At 50.7% G+C, this 17,360-nt stretch overlaps 1 protein-coding gene across 1 annotated transcript in view; it reads right to left on the bottom strand.

Annotated features, from left to right (window-relative positions):
* Nucleotides 1-6,792: 6,792 nt before the first annotated feature.
* Nucleotides 6,793-17,360, bottom strand: part of MMP20 (matrix metallopeptidase 20) — a 48,649-nt gene continuing 38,081 nt past the window's right edge. The window contains exons 9-10 of the mRNA XM_004764459.2: nt 9,821-9,924; nt 6,793-8,884 (exon numbers count right to left, since the gene is read on the bottom strand). Coding sequence (XP_004764516.1) covers nt 8,784-8,884; nt 9,821-9,924 — 205 coding nt within the window. The 3' untranslated portion in view covers nt 6,793-8,783. The remainder of the gene's footprint in view (nt 8,885-9,820; nt 9,925-17,360) is intronic.

A 17,360-nucleotide genomic window follows, 5' to 3' on the forward strand; every position in this document is an offset into this window, starting at 1 on the left:
AGGAAGACAGAGCAGTCACGCCACCGGGAAAGGCGCACCGTGTGGAACCACTGTTTCCTCCAAAGTCCCGGGGTCCATGGTATTCTGGGGAGCATCCCAGAACCCCAGACGGCTGTTGGTGACGGGTGCAACGGTCTCCGAGCCAGAGCCCTCCACCTCCCTCTGGGCCTGCACCTGCCTCCCCGCCTGAGTCACCCTTCCCCGCCTCCTGAATCCCCGCTTCTCACACCAGCACCAGCCTGCAGATGCCATGGTTCCCACCAGCCCGCAGGACAGAGAGAAGCTCTCCCTTTCTGGGTGTTCTGGGAGGGTATGTTCCAGTGTGTCCGTGGGCCCTGCAGTGTTTCCAGGGACAGCTTCCTTGCTCAGAGCATCTGTCATGGGCTGTGACCCGGCTCCTAAGTTTCCTTAGCCTGGGAACAGAGACCCAGTGCCAGCACAGCGTGGTACCATGGGGACCAAACGGAACACCTGTGAGCTCATCCTAGGTGCTCAGTGGAAGTGGCGGCCCACTGGAGCCCACAGGCCGCGGGGGGAGTGTGTGGTAGGACATCCGCCTTCCCCAGGGGCTTGGTGCTGCCGGCAAAAGCTGACTGTATGCACGGCTGGCGTCCCGCGATCTCCTCGTGCGTCTACACCGCCCTCTTGTTGAGTGGCTGAGGTCACCGTCACTGGAACTACTGAGTTCCGAAGAGCCAACAGACAAGGTCTTGAGTTACAGCCCAGTTAGGACTTGGGGGCTGTCTGTGCTGGATCTAATAGTTCTGCGGTTTGGTGCTTGTTGCCTCTCACATGCTCCAGCGGCACCGGCCCGGCGTTCTTGGCGTGACGTGGCCGGGCTAGTCATGTAGTCCTGTTTCGGAATCTGGGGCTCTGTCGTTAGGAGAATAATTAAATCTTGGGCGGGAACTGGCTGACATCCCCGTAGAGACAAGGGCAGGTCCCATGATGCTGAGCCCGGAGGCACAGGTTCTTGGCATAACAGGTGTTATCCGGAAAGGCCACTGTCAAGGACACTCTCATGGACCTAGGACTCAAACTCTCCTCTGGTGAACTTGGACTCAACAGACATTTATTCTCTCCTCCATAGGACCTTTACAGCGGGTTGCAGTGTTTCACGAATAAGGCCTTGTTGGAACAGTGTTCGGTGTAACTGTGAACTGACCGCCAGTTCTGTTTTGTTCCCATGGTCCTCCCTTCCCTTCTTCCCCTCCTCCTCCTCCAGACAGACGAGTCCGCTGCTCCCGTCCGCGGGGGTCTGGTGGTGTGTAGACTGTTGCTCTCGGTGAACACAACAGTAACAGTGACACCGCTGCTGGGAAGGTCACACAGAGAGGACATGACCGCCCCCCTGCTGCGGCCCCTGAGCTCCATCTGAAAACCCAAAGGCTCGTGACCCCCTCCCCACCCCCAGCCCCTACCTGGGGTATCCATCCTGCCTGCCAGCTGCTGTCCCTGCGGCAGGTGCAGGTACAAACACGTGCGGGGCACCCAGGACGAGCCTGCAATGAGTGTCCTTCTGGTGGCCCCCATCTGTCTGCGGCCGTCCCCTCCCCCCAGGTCAGTCCCCGCGCTGGTGCCCTGGTGTCTGCGGGCTGTGGTCAGATCGCACCGGGAAGCACCCTCCCCAACTTCCCAAGCAGCCGCTACGTCCCTAACCTTCTTCAGTCTGAAGCTTCATTTAAGAAAACATCCCACGGTGTAGCCTGCCTTTTCGAGTTATTGACTCAAGCCCCCATCCTCGGCTTGATTTTCAGCACGAGCCCCATGTAGCCATGTGAACGCCTCCTGTTTCTCTCCAGGAGCTGCAGAATTTTCTCCTCATTGTTTGTTTAAGCCGCTTCTGCCAGAGAGTGTCCTCTGCGTACTGGTTTACACACACGTTCTCCGTCCCGTGGGTGTTTCTTCAGCGTTCACTCAGGGCTGGGCGGGGAGCTGCATCCCAGGCCTCCTTTGAACACACACCTGCTCCCAGGGGCCCCCAGTCTCGCCCTCCCCGTGAGCTGCCAGCACAGAAGGTCCTGCCCCTGCCCGAGGAGGGCCGGGGGGTGTTGGGAGTCACCTCGGCTGGTCGGTCGCTTCACCTCTCGAGTCTGTACTTGTCTGTAAAATGGGGTAACAGTGATCTTTTCCTCACAAAGATTTACTTAAAAAAGACAAAAAAGAGAATGAGGCCAAAATGCCTGGCATAACGTATACCACACTCCATGTTATTTTTCCCGTGGAAAAAATTTGCTTTTTATTCAATCCAATTTGGCCAAACTTAGTCTGCACGAGCTCCTTTCCTTTTTGCGCTTTTCCACACTCGGACTGCGACCGTCCTTCCAGCCCAGCTGCCCTGTTTTCTGGAGCGCCCACTCCCGCTTTCCGTCTCCCCGGTCCCGGGTTCAGGATAGGATTCAAACTCGCACCCTCCGGGGTTATTCTCTGGCCCTGAACCGTTCCGGCCTTTTCTCACAGGAGTCCCTCAGGCTCGGCCGGGTGTCTCTGGTGTCGCTGGGCACCGTGTTCATGCGACCTTGTCTAACTACTAAGAACGACTGTTCTCGGACGGCAGGGAGCACTTCCTATACATCGTGTGTGCTGTTCCGCTGCACAGGGGGCTTGTGCGGGACGCGGCCGCTAGCGAAGGGCACCATGAAGCCGCGCTGCGATGTGCGTGTCCCGTGGCCCCCGGGCTGGCCGTGCCGCACCCCTCCCCGCCCACCACCCTCGTGGTGCGAGCGATCCCGTCTGCGCCTCAGCACAACGGCAAAGCCCCGTCCTCTGACAGCCTGTGCCTGCAGGAAGTTGAAGCCGCAGGGCGGAAATGTCCAACGCCAAGGGTTTCTGATGCTTTTGATGAAACTGGTTGTGCCCCAAAATACTGGATGAGGACATTCTCTTTGATCCAATGAGCTTGGCCTTGTACCGTTTCAGGAACAGGGTTCTCTGCAGCGTCTCTGGGTGTGGGCTTGAGGCCCGGTTTCGGGGTGCACACAGACACGGGAGGAGCCTCCCGACCTCGTCTGGAGGCCTGGGCTGTGGCTCTGCCCTGGGCCCCACGCAGGGGCCGGCCCACCGGAGGGCAGGACGGGCCCTTTCGAAACAAGCTCTGCGGGCCGGCCGGCCGGAGTTCCAGATGTGAACATTGACGCAAGCCTTGATTTAGAGACTCGCGGGACCCTGGTTTTCAGGCACACACAGAAGAGTGCAGGAGAGACCTTGCCGTCACCGTCTGCTGACGTGGCAGAGGAGTCTCCACCGCAGGAACAAAGAGATTTTTTGGAAAAGTCGTGAAAGTTCTTTTACTGTATTTAATTATGATTCTTAGGTGACCAATAACTCTCTTCCAGGAGAGCAGTCCTTAAGATTTTTTGTTTTCCTTTGTGAACTGTCCCATGATTTTTGTACTGAGAAACATAAAAATCAAGAAAAAAAGAAAACCCAAGCCTCTTATTGAGCATTAAACCATGTTCTTTTTTTTCTATAAGATTTTAACTTATTTGACAGAGAGAGAGAGTGAGAGCACAGGCAGGGGAGCAGCAGACGCAGAGGGAGAAGCAGGCCCCCCGCTGAGCAGGGAGCCCGACACGGGACTGGATCCAGGACCCCAGGGTCATGACCGGAGCTGAAGGCAGATGCTTCACCACTTCACCAGCTGAGCCCCCCAGGCGCCCCCAAACCGTGTTCTTACAGCAGGTCGGCAGCCTGACGGGTCCCCATCGGTCCATGCTGTCCGGCCTCCTGCGGGGCCCGTCCAAGGCACAGCTCAGAGCCAGCTGCTCCCAGACCGCACACCCCTCTCCCACGTGCTACACCCTGAAACCTGAGAGGTTTTGCTTAATTCCAACATACACTTCAGGAGCGAGTCCTATTGGTTTTACCTAGAAAATTCCCTCTGTCTGACCCCTGTTAGCATCTGCGCTGCTGCTTCCTCGGTCGGTGCCCTCTGCATCTCCGCCCCGTCTGCGGAAGGAAATGGTGGCTTTCCTGCGGGGCCTCAGACTTGCCCAGCCCCTTCCTCCCACCTCCTGCTCCCTCAGCCTCAACCGAGGGCCTCCAGGGCGCGGCACGAAGATCCCCCGCTCAGGGAGTCGTCTCCCTGGACAGGGTTAGGAAAACGCGCCCCGCCACCCGCACTATACCCTCTTCCCTGCTTTGCTTGCTTTTCTCAGAGGAAGCTCAGTATCTTTCATTACACCTAGAACATTCTGGAATACTGACTGTCTCCATCAGAAGAGGGAGTTCCTTGGAGGCGAAAGCTCCCACGGGAACACAGCGGCACCGAGGTGTGGTCAGCACAGAGTCAATGCTTCGCACAGTTTCTGAATGGCCGGAGAGTGACCGTGGAGGGTGGAGAAAGTGGGTGGCCGGATCCCTCAGAAGGCTGAAGGGATCATTCACGGAGATAAAGCTATTTTAGGAAAGAGATGGAATCTTTCCAAAGCAACTGCTGGTCACACCACCGACTTCCAGAAACTGGCACGGGGGAACCACCCACGGTGCGGAAACGCGGCCGCCACCCGTCAGCAGGTCACGGACGGGCTCGCGTGGGACTCCTGCCGCCCGGGCCTCGAGAGCTGCGCCCACATCTCCCACTACCCCAGAAGCTCACGCTGATCGTCGTTGCTCTACAGGCCGGGGATGTTCTAAGGACAAACAAATGGCTACTTCCACAGACGTGCTTTCTTCCCCCTTCCCACCGCAGATGATCTAAAATGGATTTAGAGGTTACAGTTCTCAACTGGTCTCTGCAAATGTTTTCTCACCGAGTTGCTCTGGTCCTTCTCCCTGCTCGTGCCTCCTCCCACTCTTCCCGGGACAACACCATGTTGCGCAACAGACGTTTGCTTTCCTCCCCAACCCTTTGGAGCGATGCCCTGAATTAAAGAGGGGATGTACGGCGGAGAGATGAAGGACGCGTGCGCTACACGAAGCCTCGTTTGGGGCCGGGTCATTCACTGATTTCCTGGGATAGCTACTCACTAGCAGTCTTCCCGGGTCTGTTCTTAGTTCAGTGACGAGTGTGTAGGTGGCGGGAGCAAGGACCACGGCATTACGGGGACAGCAGGACGGGCTTTTGTCTGGCCACAGCCACAAGCCCCTTGGGGTTGGGGATGGCATCAAGGCCAGGCTCAGCAGAGGGACGTGATCTACTGGTTTATAGGGCAACAGACAGAAAATCGTTGGGACTGTCCTCTGCTCCATGTGAGAATCTAAAATTCTAACCTGCTGACCAGCACGGTGTGCTTCTCCTCAAGCGGCACTCACTCCCGCGGGCGATTTTAGCTGCGAATGTTCACCAGCCCCCGCCCCCCATCATTGTCTATTGGAGGAAATGACTGAAAGCAAGAAGAAGATGACGACATTGGATAATGCAGAAACGAAAGCACTTGAAGGTGCTCAGATAATTGAAAAATGTATCGAGCAGAAAACCTGCATAGTCCATGTGCCACGTGCCCCACGGGAGGGCGGTCTGAGGCGTTTCCGGATGACCACGTGGAAGAGAAGCGAGGACCGGCCAGAGCCGGGTCTGCCGTCTCACAGCAGGCTAACTGGGAGCGAGCTCGGGGCAGCCACAGAACACTAGGGCAGAGCTGGTGGGGAAGCCCCACCTGGGGGACTGCCCTCGTCCTTAGCAGTCCCCGGGTGCTTTCCCAGAGCTTCCATGTGGGGCTGCCCAGAAACAGTCACCCCTGAGGTTAACAGGACAACGACCAAGGTCACCGGAAATAAAACTCCGTTCTGCTTACTCGTGACCCCAAGAAGAACAGTTGAACTACACCGTCCGACTGTGACTTAACAACACGTTTGCCCTCAGTCACTCTGAAGCCAGGTGATGAAGAGATGTCTTAAATTATTTGGACACAAACTTGTTTCAGGCGAGCACAGAAATGTTCCAAGTGAGTTGTGACACAAACACAGTCCATAGGGAGCCTGCCTTTCCAGAACACAGACAACGGTGTCTGGGAGCCAGAAGTTCTCTTACTCAACAAAGAAATAATACTGGGGCGCCTGGGTGGCTCAGTTGGTTAAGCGTCTGCCTTCGGCTCAGGTCATGATCCTGGAGTCCCAGGATCGAGTCCTGCATCAGGCTCCTTGCTCGGTGGGGAGTCTGTTTCTCCCTCTGTCCCTCCCTCTCCTCATGCTCTCTTTCTTTTTCAAATAAAAAAAGGAAAAGAAAAAAGGGGTGCCAGGGTGGCTCAGTGGGTTTGGCCTCTGCCTTTAGCTTGGATCATGGTCTCAGGGTCCTGGGATCAAGTCCCGCATCAGGCTCTGCTCAGCGGGGAGCCTGCTTCCTCCTCTACCTCTCTCTGCCTGCCTCTCTGCCTACTTGTGATCTCTGTCAAATAAATAAATGAAATCTTTTTTTTTTTTTAAAGAAAACTTAAAGAATTATTCTTGGGGGGAAGGGACATAGCAACGGTCAGTACATTATTTGATGACTGATTTCATTTGGAGTTTGGAAAGGAAAATTTCAGGCCACGGGTTACCAAGCCTCATGATGCCGTATAATGTCTTCAGTTATCTCGAGGGATATATCCGAATTCTCCAAAATGTCTCAAAGCACATTTATTTCTAATGGCTTCCACATAACAATTACAGAGCCCCTCTCGAGCACCTGTCACTATCTAAGGGCTTTGTGTATTTTGACTTAATGTATTTAAGCCTCTACATATCTCTAGGACATAAGAATATTCCATTCTAGTCTTAGGAAGGAAGAGACCAACACTGAGATTAAGGCTAAAAATAACAGATCTGGGTTGAAGGCAGTCAGACCTCAGAGCCCATGCTTTTTTGTGCCCTGAAATGCTCGTTTATTCAGTGAAGGGTCTGCCCGGTGCGTGTCCCCGGGCGAGCCCCGGGCAGTGGCAGGACCTGTGGCTTGTGGGGCTCTGCTCCAGATGTCTTTGGGCTAACACTTCCCTGCTGTGGGTCCCTGCCCCAGCCAGCCAGGGCGCCCTGCAGAGATCACCATGTAACCTGGAGCTCCTGGCCTATGGTCATTATGAAGAAATAGGTTTATTGAGAGGCAGTTCACATCCAATGTATCCACTTAAAATGTACAATTCAATGGCTTTCCATGTGTTCACAGAGTTGTGCGACCTTCACCATCACCACTTCTAGAACATTTTCATCACCCCACAAAGAAACCCCCGACGCCGAGCCTAGGTCACCCTCCATCGCCCCTCCCCCAACTCCTGGCAAGCACGCGTCCGCTTTCCCTGTGATTTTCTTCTTCCGAACGTCTCGTAGAAACAGAATCCTAGAGCCGGTGGCCTTTTGTATCTGGTTTCTTAGTGTACTGCTTTCAAACTTAACCACACTGGAGCGGGTCTGCCGGCCTCACGGGTGTGCATCCAGGAGCAGAATCGCTGGCTTGTGGCTCACTCTGTGTTGAGCCTTCGGGGAGCGGCCAGGCGGCCTCGACTCCTTGCCAACACACTCTTCTCCTCCGATGGCTGTTTTTGCAAACGCAACTTTGCTTCCTCACTAAGGCCATTGACCTTGGAAAGCAGATGTTCTAGACTTTGTCTTCAACTGTCAGAGATTCAACATCTGCTTGGCTATCCATGGCCATTTTCAGTAACAGCAACCAAGTGGGAGCTGGGAGTCACCTCCGGGAATGGCCCCGTCCCTTCGTTGCCCCGTGACACCAGTTCAGTCAGTGATGGGGACAGTCACAGCGAATGTGTCGAGCGCTGGGCTGTTCCAGACGGCCTATGGAGAACACTAAATGAATTCATCCCCTAACTTTAGACTCAGTCTTCAGAATCCTTGCGTTCTAGAGTGGGAGGTTAAAAGAGGTCACAAGGAGGACACACAGCTGTGTTTTCCCTGAACTGATGAGCAGGTAAGAAAGAGAAAAGGTTTAGCTTGAAGTAAGAAAGACTAAAGAGAGAGCCTCCCCCAGACGGAAAACCCCTGCCAAGAGACAGACGCCCTGGAGGGGGTGAAGGCGGCTCACGGGGTGCTGTACTGCCGGGAAGCTGGCAGAGGAGCGAGCGACTGCCGCTTCTCCTGGGGCTGCTCTCGGTTCTGAGCTTCCGCGAGGTACAAAGGGGGTTGCTGAACAAAGTGTGACGGAAGCTAGTAAATATTAACTGAAAAGAGAAATGAGGAACTGTTCTTAGACAACATTTTTATTGGCTTTTGTTAAAAGATTTCTTCTCGCCAAGTGTCCATCTCTTGCCTAGCGTGAAAACTCATTTGAATAGGTTTGCCCTCGACGACCTACTTCAAAGGCCAGTGAGCGCACGGAGCTCATCCTCCAAAGACGAGAAGTAAGGCTCACACGGTATTTTGTTTGTGCCGGGTTCAAGGTACAGATGGACAAATGTCTACTTATCACAACGAATGCAGGGGCCACAAACGCCGCTGCTGGTGAGGAGTAATTATCATTTGTAAGGCAATGACATTTCCTGTTAAAAAGAGTTATAATATGTATCAGGGAATCCATAAATACGCTTCTTCTTGGAAATAAAACCCAAATTTATCAATTTGCTTCCGTCTACTAGGTAAGGAGAGAAAAGGCAGTGGGTGTCTAGTGGAAGACTGCATGGTTTCAATTCTGATTTTACGTGACGCTGACCCTAGAGAAATTGTCCATTGAGATTAGAATTATGAATCTGCAGCCATAAAAACTTGAGAAACGTAATGATTTCCGATGAAGTCTTAGCGCCCTCAGGATCGAAGGCTGCGGGAAGACCCCGATCCTACATTCTGCCTCGGTCCTTGTGGTCCCGGGACCAACTGCTGGTGGTCATGCTCACTCCCCAGAAAACTCGAGACCTTCCTGTTTAGCAGCCGATCCAGGAGCTGGATTTCAGCACACTGACCACATCCTCCTTCTCTGTATCGTACTTGTATGCTTTGGGTCCTGAAAAGAAGTAAATGTAGCCTAAAAGAGACAAGGTTGAAAACGTTGTTACTGAGAATGACTGGCAGAGCCACAAAGGGAGGGTTTGGAGGCGGCCCCAGAGTGGGGCTGGGGATGCAACGGGGGCAGCTGCCGTCCTGCGCCGGCTCTCCGGGAGCCCTCGGACCCGCGCTTCTGGGCTGCTCGGCCCCGCTCACTGTTCTCCCAGGGACGCTTACCCAGCAGGTGGGTCTCAGCCATGTTGGTGTCTCCGCTCCCCTCCAGGGAACCCCTCCTCTCCTCTCCCTGCCCAAACCTCTAGCCAGTCCCTAAAACTCTGCAGATGTCCCATCAAGCAAACTCCGAGTGCAGATGTGGGTTCTCATCTTCCCTTTCTCTGCTCATCTCTCGCAGTCGCTGCAAGGTCCGTGCTCAGTACCGAGTCCCAGACCACCCGGTTTCCTCGCACCGGCGTCTGTGCGGCACAGCATTTCCTGGGGTTGTTATCGGGACCTCTCTCTGGGTTTCAGACCCGAGTCTAGCCCTGGGCTCTGATCTCGGAAGGTGCCGACTGGTCTGGGAGATTCAGCTGCGTTTCCTCAACCCTGTGAGGTTCCGATCGGCTCCCCTGCTCCATTCTAAATTGCAGGATGGCGTAAGGAGGTGGGGAAAGGCCCTGGAGAGGTCGACAGGATGTGCATTTTCAAGAGGAAAGAGGCAGTTTTGACTGGGTAGGCTTGGAGGTGTTACCCGACTTATGGACAGAAGCCATCCATCTAGAACTTTCTATCTGCAGAAAAAGAGTCTTGGTGGCGGACATTCTGTACTCTTTCTCTACGTTGGTCTGGTCAGCTAGACTGGTAAGGGACTCAGGACCAAGGACTCCTATGTGGAAGCCTGTTTTTCCTCATGTCAGAGCAGAGCCCACGTCTCCCACTACCTGTTTCCCCGGAGAACGCTCTCAGCGGAGATGCTCACCGTTCAGTTCCACAGCGGCGTCGATTTGGCCATTGACCCCTGAGAATTCCTCCTCCGTGTTCTTCGGGTAGTCCTTCTCCATCTTCCGTTTCCGCTCATCATAGCTGGAGGAAGTGTCATTCCACAAACATGTCAGTAAGTGGTCTTTACTGATGGGAGGGGACACAGCCCTCGTCGGTCGTCGTGAGCCAGGCCCAACTGAGGACTCACTCCAGATGCGTGTCTGTGCCTCTCTGAGCCTCTGTTCACCACACACGTCCGCACACACGCACAGACACACAGACACACACTGCATCACTTCTCTCCCAAGATCCTTAGATTCTAGGACGGCTCGTTTGCTCTAGTCTGTAAATAGATATATTCTTAGAACTAGTCTTAGAATTATTCCATATATTGTAGCAACATGTTCCTATAATTAAAAAAAAATGTTGGGCGCCTGGGTGGCTCAGTGGGTTAAGCCTCTGCCTTCGGCTCAGGTCATGATCTCAGGGTCCTAGGATCGAGCCCCACATTGGGCTCTCTGCTCGGCAGGGAGCCTGCTTCCCCCCATCTCTCTGCCTGCCTCTCTGCCTACTTGTGATCTCTGTCAAATAAATAAATAAAATCTAAAAAAAAAAAAGAATTAAGGAAAGAAAATCATTATTATAAAATAGGTATGTTGCCTTCCCAAAGGAACTCGGCATGTACTGTTACTGCGTTATTTACTGTAGCAACAACCCCACCACCCCACTCTGTGTAAGAATTTCTGGGCTTGGATTCTTGTCCAAGAATCAGTTGAAAGCCCTTCCCGGGGGCTTTTATTCACAGGCCCCTTTGCTCCATGTCTGTGGAGGAGCGACCGGACCAACGACGCAGTGAGTGAACAAATACATGGGCAGACAGCCACCAGGTGACATTCAGGAGCAAGAACATCTCGGATAACTGAGCCTCTGCCTTGAAACCAGGTGGACGGCATTAAATTGCTTTTGTTTCCTGGAGTCATTACACAATGGACCAAATACTAGATTAGGCTTCTCTTGCCGGATCAGCAGCCACGGCGCAATGACTGCTCAGAAGAATGTCTCATGCCTGTCTTTGTGACCATGCCGCCCCTCGAATAGAAGACGGGGACTTGTGTGAATCAGCCTGCCTGGTATGGGCTGACCACATAGGCAGTCAGGCAGCCCTTATCTCCAGGGTGAGACAGTTCCTTCTTCCTCGGCACAGAGCCCCCAGCGGGGACATTCCCAGGGTGGACGCCCCACTCGTTTCCCACTGAAAGGTCAGACAGTTTCTGCTGGTGCCTGGAGCCCTGAGCCGTGTCCTGCAGCCGCAGACGCCCACCTCCTCTCACATGGCCATGACCGCACCGGCTGGGGGCAGATCCCTCTTGACCCAACAGGACTGCATGTTGGCCAAGAATTATTCAGGCCCGCGTGACTAGTGGGTTGAGCTATTTGGGGGAGTGTGGCGGAGAGGAGTGGACGCTGACTGTCCCAGATGCCCTTTTTGGGAGGGTCATTAGAACCTCCTAGTAGGGCGAGGGGAAAACCAAGCTCTGCGAGTCACTGTGAGATTCAGAGATGGAAATCATTTCCTGTGTTTTATGGTCATCAGAAATGCCAGTGAGGCCTGTGGGATGGGCCTTGGTCATCCGGGGACTACGAGGTCTCAGGACTGGAGTCGGGGGAAAATGGGTCAGAAAAAAAAGGAACAGCCCAGGCACAGTGGGTGCTCCGTGGCCCAAGTCTCTTACGCTCGCCTCCTCCCAGCATCTGAAATCTGGAGCCCCTTATTAAGGACTGTTTACACATGAACCCTTGATGGCTAGACTGCTTTTTTCTCTCACCTCCCAGAGACACTGTGGAGAGGAAACGGGTGCTTTGGCGGGAGAGAGTGAGGACGATAACTCTGAAGCTTCAGTCTTTGGGGAGGGACGCAGAGGAGAGGGCAGAGGGACGGTGGGCCTGCAGGCGTGGAGGACCGCGCGGAGGGAGGGGCTGGACCGCGGGCTCAGGGAGCGTGGGGGTCCAGCTTCCAGACGTCCATTCTCTGTCTGCTCTGAAGGGAGGACTGTAAGCTGAGCTTTTTAAACCAGGCGGTGCCTTGCCTTCGTGCATGGTAAGCAAACATCTGGGAGGGATTCTGAGAATGTAACCACCATTTATATTGTTTTATGGCAAAATGTGTTCTCCCTTCCGAGTGAGTGACTGATTAGAGATGCCCTGTAGGGAGACTATTCCAAGTGGGGGTCTGCTGTCTTCTCCTTGAATTAGATGGGGTGGACTGGGAAGGATCAAAGGACAGAGCAAATCTCTTTCTGGAGAACAGAGCAACAGTTTAGATACAGGGGTATGTTTTAAAGAGAGAAGAGGGACTCTTAATCCAATAAGAAGATATGGAAGAAAGGTCTTTCTCTTTTATCTGTCTACATAGGTCACTAAGGTAGGGGGCAAGACCCAAAATGTTATATGTACTTCTTCAGAGGATGACAGAGGTAAAAACATTATATATACAAAATGCTTCAAGGGGCGCCTGGGTGGCCCAGTCAGTCAAGCCTTGGACTTCTGATTTTGGCTGCAGATCAAGCCCTGAGTCGGGCTCCCTGCTGGTGGGACCCCTGCTGGGGAGTCTCTCCCTCTGCCCTCCCCCCACTCATGCTTTCTCTCTAAAATAAAAAAAATCTTTAAAAACTTTTTTTTCAGGAGAATTTTTAGAGAAGCAACGTCAAGCTGGGAATTTAAATTCACAATCAAATTTACAAAAAACCCAGGCAAAATGCTTGGGGATATTGTGAAATCACTGTTTCTTTCCCCTGCTCCTACCATTTACGTGTTTAACAGACCCGTGCCCTGTGGGCTCGCCCCTCTGCCTTTTGCTTATCCAGTAACTGCTTTCTAAAGAGCGTTACTCTTAACACAGTAGTTTCAAAACACCGGCCTGAAACACAAATCATCATTGTGGGCTTGGCTGATAACATATAAATATCGCATCTGGACCCTTCTGGTAGATGTTAAGTAGATGGTACCTACAGAGTTACCATAGAGTTCCCCACTTTTCATGGTACCAAGTAAGGACATTACCATCAAGTCATCAAAAAAAAAATTACGACCTATTTTCATTACCATTTCACAAAGGAAAGAAACTTTAACATCAAAGAGGTAGAAAGAACATAATCTCAGCCTAAAAGATGGTTCTTGCCAATAACGTGTCTTTATACTGACCCACACCACACCCTCTCCATTTACAATATTGCTCTGTTCTTATTTTGCTGTGGATTGGTGGGAACTTGGCAATGACCTAGCCCTGGTTTGTGGACAGATATGTGAGGATTTCTGTTGTAGAGGAAAGAGTATACCACCAGACAGCTCTGGGATCAGGGAAAAGTGCTCCCAACTCCTGTTTCCTCATCTGGAAAACGGTGGCGAGAGGGTGAGAGACAATTTACACACGTGCATACACACGCCGGGCACACAGACCCATCCAGGGGTCCAAGAACCATTGACAGACTGGCCGGCATGAGTGTGAGTAGAGCTCGTGATGTGATCTGAGCTCTTCAGTCATCGAGAAGTTGAATCTTTACCTGATCCTCCAGCACCGCCTCTGCAGACCATTCTGCAGTAGAGGCAAGGCGGAGACAAGGTGAGGAGAGGAGGCTGGAGGGCATGGACTGGACAGAGTCCAGAGAACGCAGCCAGGAGGGAACTAGGCTTGAGAAGGTCTACTGTTCTGTTGCAGATTTTGCGGAGAATCACAGAAAAGGAAGTTCGCAGACAGAGTGAGAATCACAAGTGTGGGTATCTGATGGGCGGGAAGAACGAGGTGAAGAGAAGGAAGAAGATGGCGCGGTGGGCAGTGAGGGCTCCGGGTGCAGACCCGGTGTGAAACGCAGCCGCGGGGGGACCGCTGAGGTCACTGGGGGACCTGAGCTAACGACGTAGCTCTCTGAGATGCAACGTTTCTGTTTCACGGAGACAGGAATGCCTGCTCTCCAAACCACCGACTGGGCAGAAGGGAGGACGAGAGAACGTGAGCAGATTCCCAGCACGTGATTATCCGACCACGCGATAAGCCATGAACATAGATGAGCTGGACTGCAAGGTTAAGGAAAAACGTGCATTTTCCTTGTGCACCTACTGCTTACTAGCGACCTGCGGAACTCACTGCACGTGTTTTCTCATGGCCGAGGCCTTGTTTGTGAAGCCCAAATACCAAGTAAACATGATTGACCTGTGACTGTTTCCTTTGTGAGCTGTTTCCCCATCGCCAATTAATGGGCATAGATACCACAGAAATCACCCCTGGCCATGACCCTGGCAATGTCACGGACCCATAGATGTGGCATATTTTTTCAGCTATATTATCCTACTCTCTGCCTTGGTCATCTGAGTGTTTGGGGACAGTTTTGGTAAAGTGTCTGCATGTTGTGTAATCTTACGGTTTGAATTTAGATTTTTTAGGAATTTCTGACGATTTCCAGCATACATCTGTGGCAAAACTGACCCCGCCCTGCATCCTCTGAAGTACCGAGTGGGGAGGTGTATCAGCAGAAGGACACTTACGGAAAATGTACGCAAGGGCGGCCAAAAGGGGAATTTATGGATAAGGTGTCTAAAATACAGGTTTTCAGGAAGTCTCTTCAAGGAGGCCTTTCTAGGTACATGGAAGCCCAGAGTCCCCTTTGAAAGTCATTCTCCACGTCCAGCTAGGAATGAGAAGGCTTTTGGGGAGGATGGGGATTCTGTGATCTCCACTAGAGAAGCAGAGTGGTCAAGGATGGGGAAGAGAGGAAGAAGCAGCCACGAACCATCCCAGATGTGGGGGAGGGACTCTGCCTGTGAGGATTTAAAATCAAGACTATGTAACCACGCTGAAAAATACCCACAGCCTCAGTCAACCCCAGATTCTTTGAGGAAGTGCACATCTGCATTACCAGCCTGAATTCTGAGTTCAAGCCCTGCACACAGAAGGCTCTTCTGGACACTTCCGTTCTTGTGTTTCACCAGCCTGTCATACTCCATGTGTACAAATCTCCTGTATGTTCCTTATGTCTTCTCTTCCCCTTCTTTTGTTCTTTCCCCATTGAGTGGCCTTAGCGTCCTTGTCAGCAACCAGCTGAGCATAGATCTGTGGGTCTATTTCTGCACTGCCAGTTTTATTCCAGTGGTCTGTACGTCTATCCTCACATTCGTGTCATGCTGTCTTGATTATTCTCGCTTTGTAGTGAGTTTTGAAATTGGGAATTCTGACTCCTCCAAATTGGTCTTCTTTTTCAAGATACTGTGGTTATTCTGGGTCCTATGAGTTTCCATATGAATTTGAGATCAGTGTGTCAATTTCTACAAAGAAACCAGTGATAATTCCGATAGGGATTGTGTTAAGTCCTGCAGATCAATTTGGGGAGTGTTGTCATTTAAAAAATATTAAGTCTTGTGTTACCTGGGTGGCTCGGTCAGCTAAGTGTCTGCCTTTGACTCAGGTCATGATCCCAGGGTCCTGGGACTGAGCCCTGCATTGGGCTCCCTGCTCGGTGGGAGTCTGCTTTTCCCTCTCCCTCTGCTGTTCCCCATGCTCATGCTCTCTCTCTCTGTCTCAAATAAATTAAAAAAAAATTAAGATTTCTAATCCATTGACAAGAGATCTTTCCCTTTAGATTGTTTAATTTCTGTGCTATAAATTTTCTACTTCTTATGTTAAATTTATTTCAAAATATTATTAATTTCTATTATTATTTATAATATATAATAATTATTAAAATTATCATTTCTTTTGATACTATTTTAAGTGGAATTTTTTTCTTCATTTTTGGATTATTCATTGAAATGCATGAAAAAGAAATGTATGGAGCTACCATTGATTTTTGCATGCTGAACTCTACCCTGCATATCTGCTGAACTTAGTTCTAACAGGTGTTTTGGGAGGATTTCTAAGGCTTTTCTATATAAAAGATCACAAGACATAGAAATAGTTTTTCTTCCTTTCCAGTCTGAATGCCTTTTATCTTACTCATTCTTGCTCAACTGTCCCAGCTGGAACCTCTAGTACAATGTTGAAAAGAAGTGGTGAGAGTGAAAACTTTTGTCTTGTTCCTGATTTTAGGGGGAAGGCATCCAGGCTTCCTCCATGGAGCCTGAGGTCAGCTGTGGGCTCTCACAGACACCTTTCATCAGGCTGAGAAACTGTCCTGTTTCCAGTTTTGCAGAGTAGTTTTTATTTTACAACAGGGTTGGATTTTGACAAATGCTTTCTCTGCCTTTCTTGAGGTGATCATATGGCTTTTGTTTTTTACTCTAGTGATTTGGTGTATTGCATTAATTGATTTTCAAAAGTTAAACCAACCTTGTATGCATGGGGAAAAAAATCCCACTTGGTCATGCTGTGTAATTTTTTTTATAGGCTGCTGGATTTGGCTTGCTATTTTTGGAGGATTTTTGTATCCATATTCACAAAAGATACTGATCTGAAGTTTTATTTCCTTGTGATGCCTTCGTCTGGTTTTGGTATCAGGGTAATCCTGCCCTTGTACAATGAGCTGGGGAACGACCCCTCCTCTTCTATTTTTTAGAGGAGTTCATGAAAAATTGGCATTGATTCCTCTTTAAATGTTTTGGTAGAATTCACTACTGAAACATGTAGTCTTGGGCTGTTTTTTGTGGATAATTTTTTGATTATGAATTAAATCTCTTCAATTGTTACAGGTTAATTCAGGCTATTTCTTGTTGACTCAGCTTCTTCATTTTGCATCTTTCCCAGAATTTGTCATTTCAGCTCAGTTATCAAATTTACTGGCATACAGTTGTTCATAGGGGTCCTTTATCATCCGTTTAATTTCTGTAAGATTGGTAGTTGTGTTCCCTTTTTCATTTCTGATTTCAGTGATCTGAGTCTTTTCAACTACGCCAGTCCAGTGAGAAATCTGTCAATTTTGTGCATCTTTGCAAAGAACCAAACTTAGTTTTGTTGATTTCCTCAAATTGCTTGTAATATTCTCTATTTCACTTATTTCCACCATAATCTTTATTATTTCCTTCTTTCCACTTGCTTTGGGTTTCATTTGCTTTTTTTTTTTTAACCCAGTGTCTAAGGTGGAAATTTAGGTTATTGACTTGAGATCCTTTTTTAATGGGCATTTAGAGACAGAAATTTCCCATGAGTACTGCTTTCATTGCCTGCATATGGTCTCAAATACCCGGTCTCTGTTTTCATTCAGCTTTAAGTATTTTCTAAGATTTTTTTTTTAAATTTATTTATTTGTCAGAGAGAGAGAGAGAGAGCAAGAGCGAGCACAGGCAGAGTGGCAGGCAGAGTCAGAGGGAGAAGCAGGCTCCCTGCGGAGCAAGGAGCCCGATGTGGGACTCAATCCCAGGACACTGGGATCATGACCTGAGCCAAAGGCAGCTGCTTAACCAACTGAGTCACCCAGGCGTCCCAATCTTTAAGTATTTTCTAATGTCTCTTGTGATTTCCTCTTTGGCACATTGATTGTTTTAGAGTATGTTCATTTCCACATGTTTGTAAATTTTCCAGTTTTCCCTGATATTGATTTGTAGCTTGTTTCACT

The sequence above is a fragment of the Mustela putorius genome, unplaced genomic scaffold (genome assembly GCF_011764305.1).
Source record: "Mustela putorius furo isolate JIRA1106 unplaced genomic scaffold, ASM1176430v1.1 tig00000198_pilon_pilon_pilon, whole genome shotgun sequence".
NCBI classification, from domain to species: domain Eukaryota; kingdom Metazoa; phylum Chordata; class Mammalia; order Carnivora; family Mustelidae; genus Mustela; species Mustela putorius.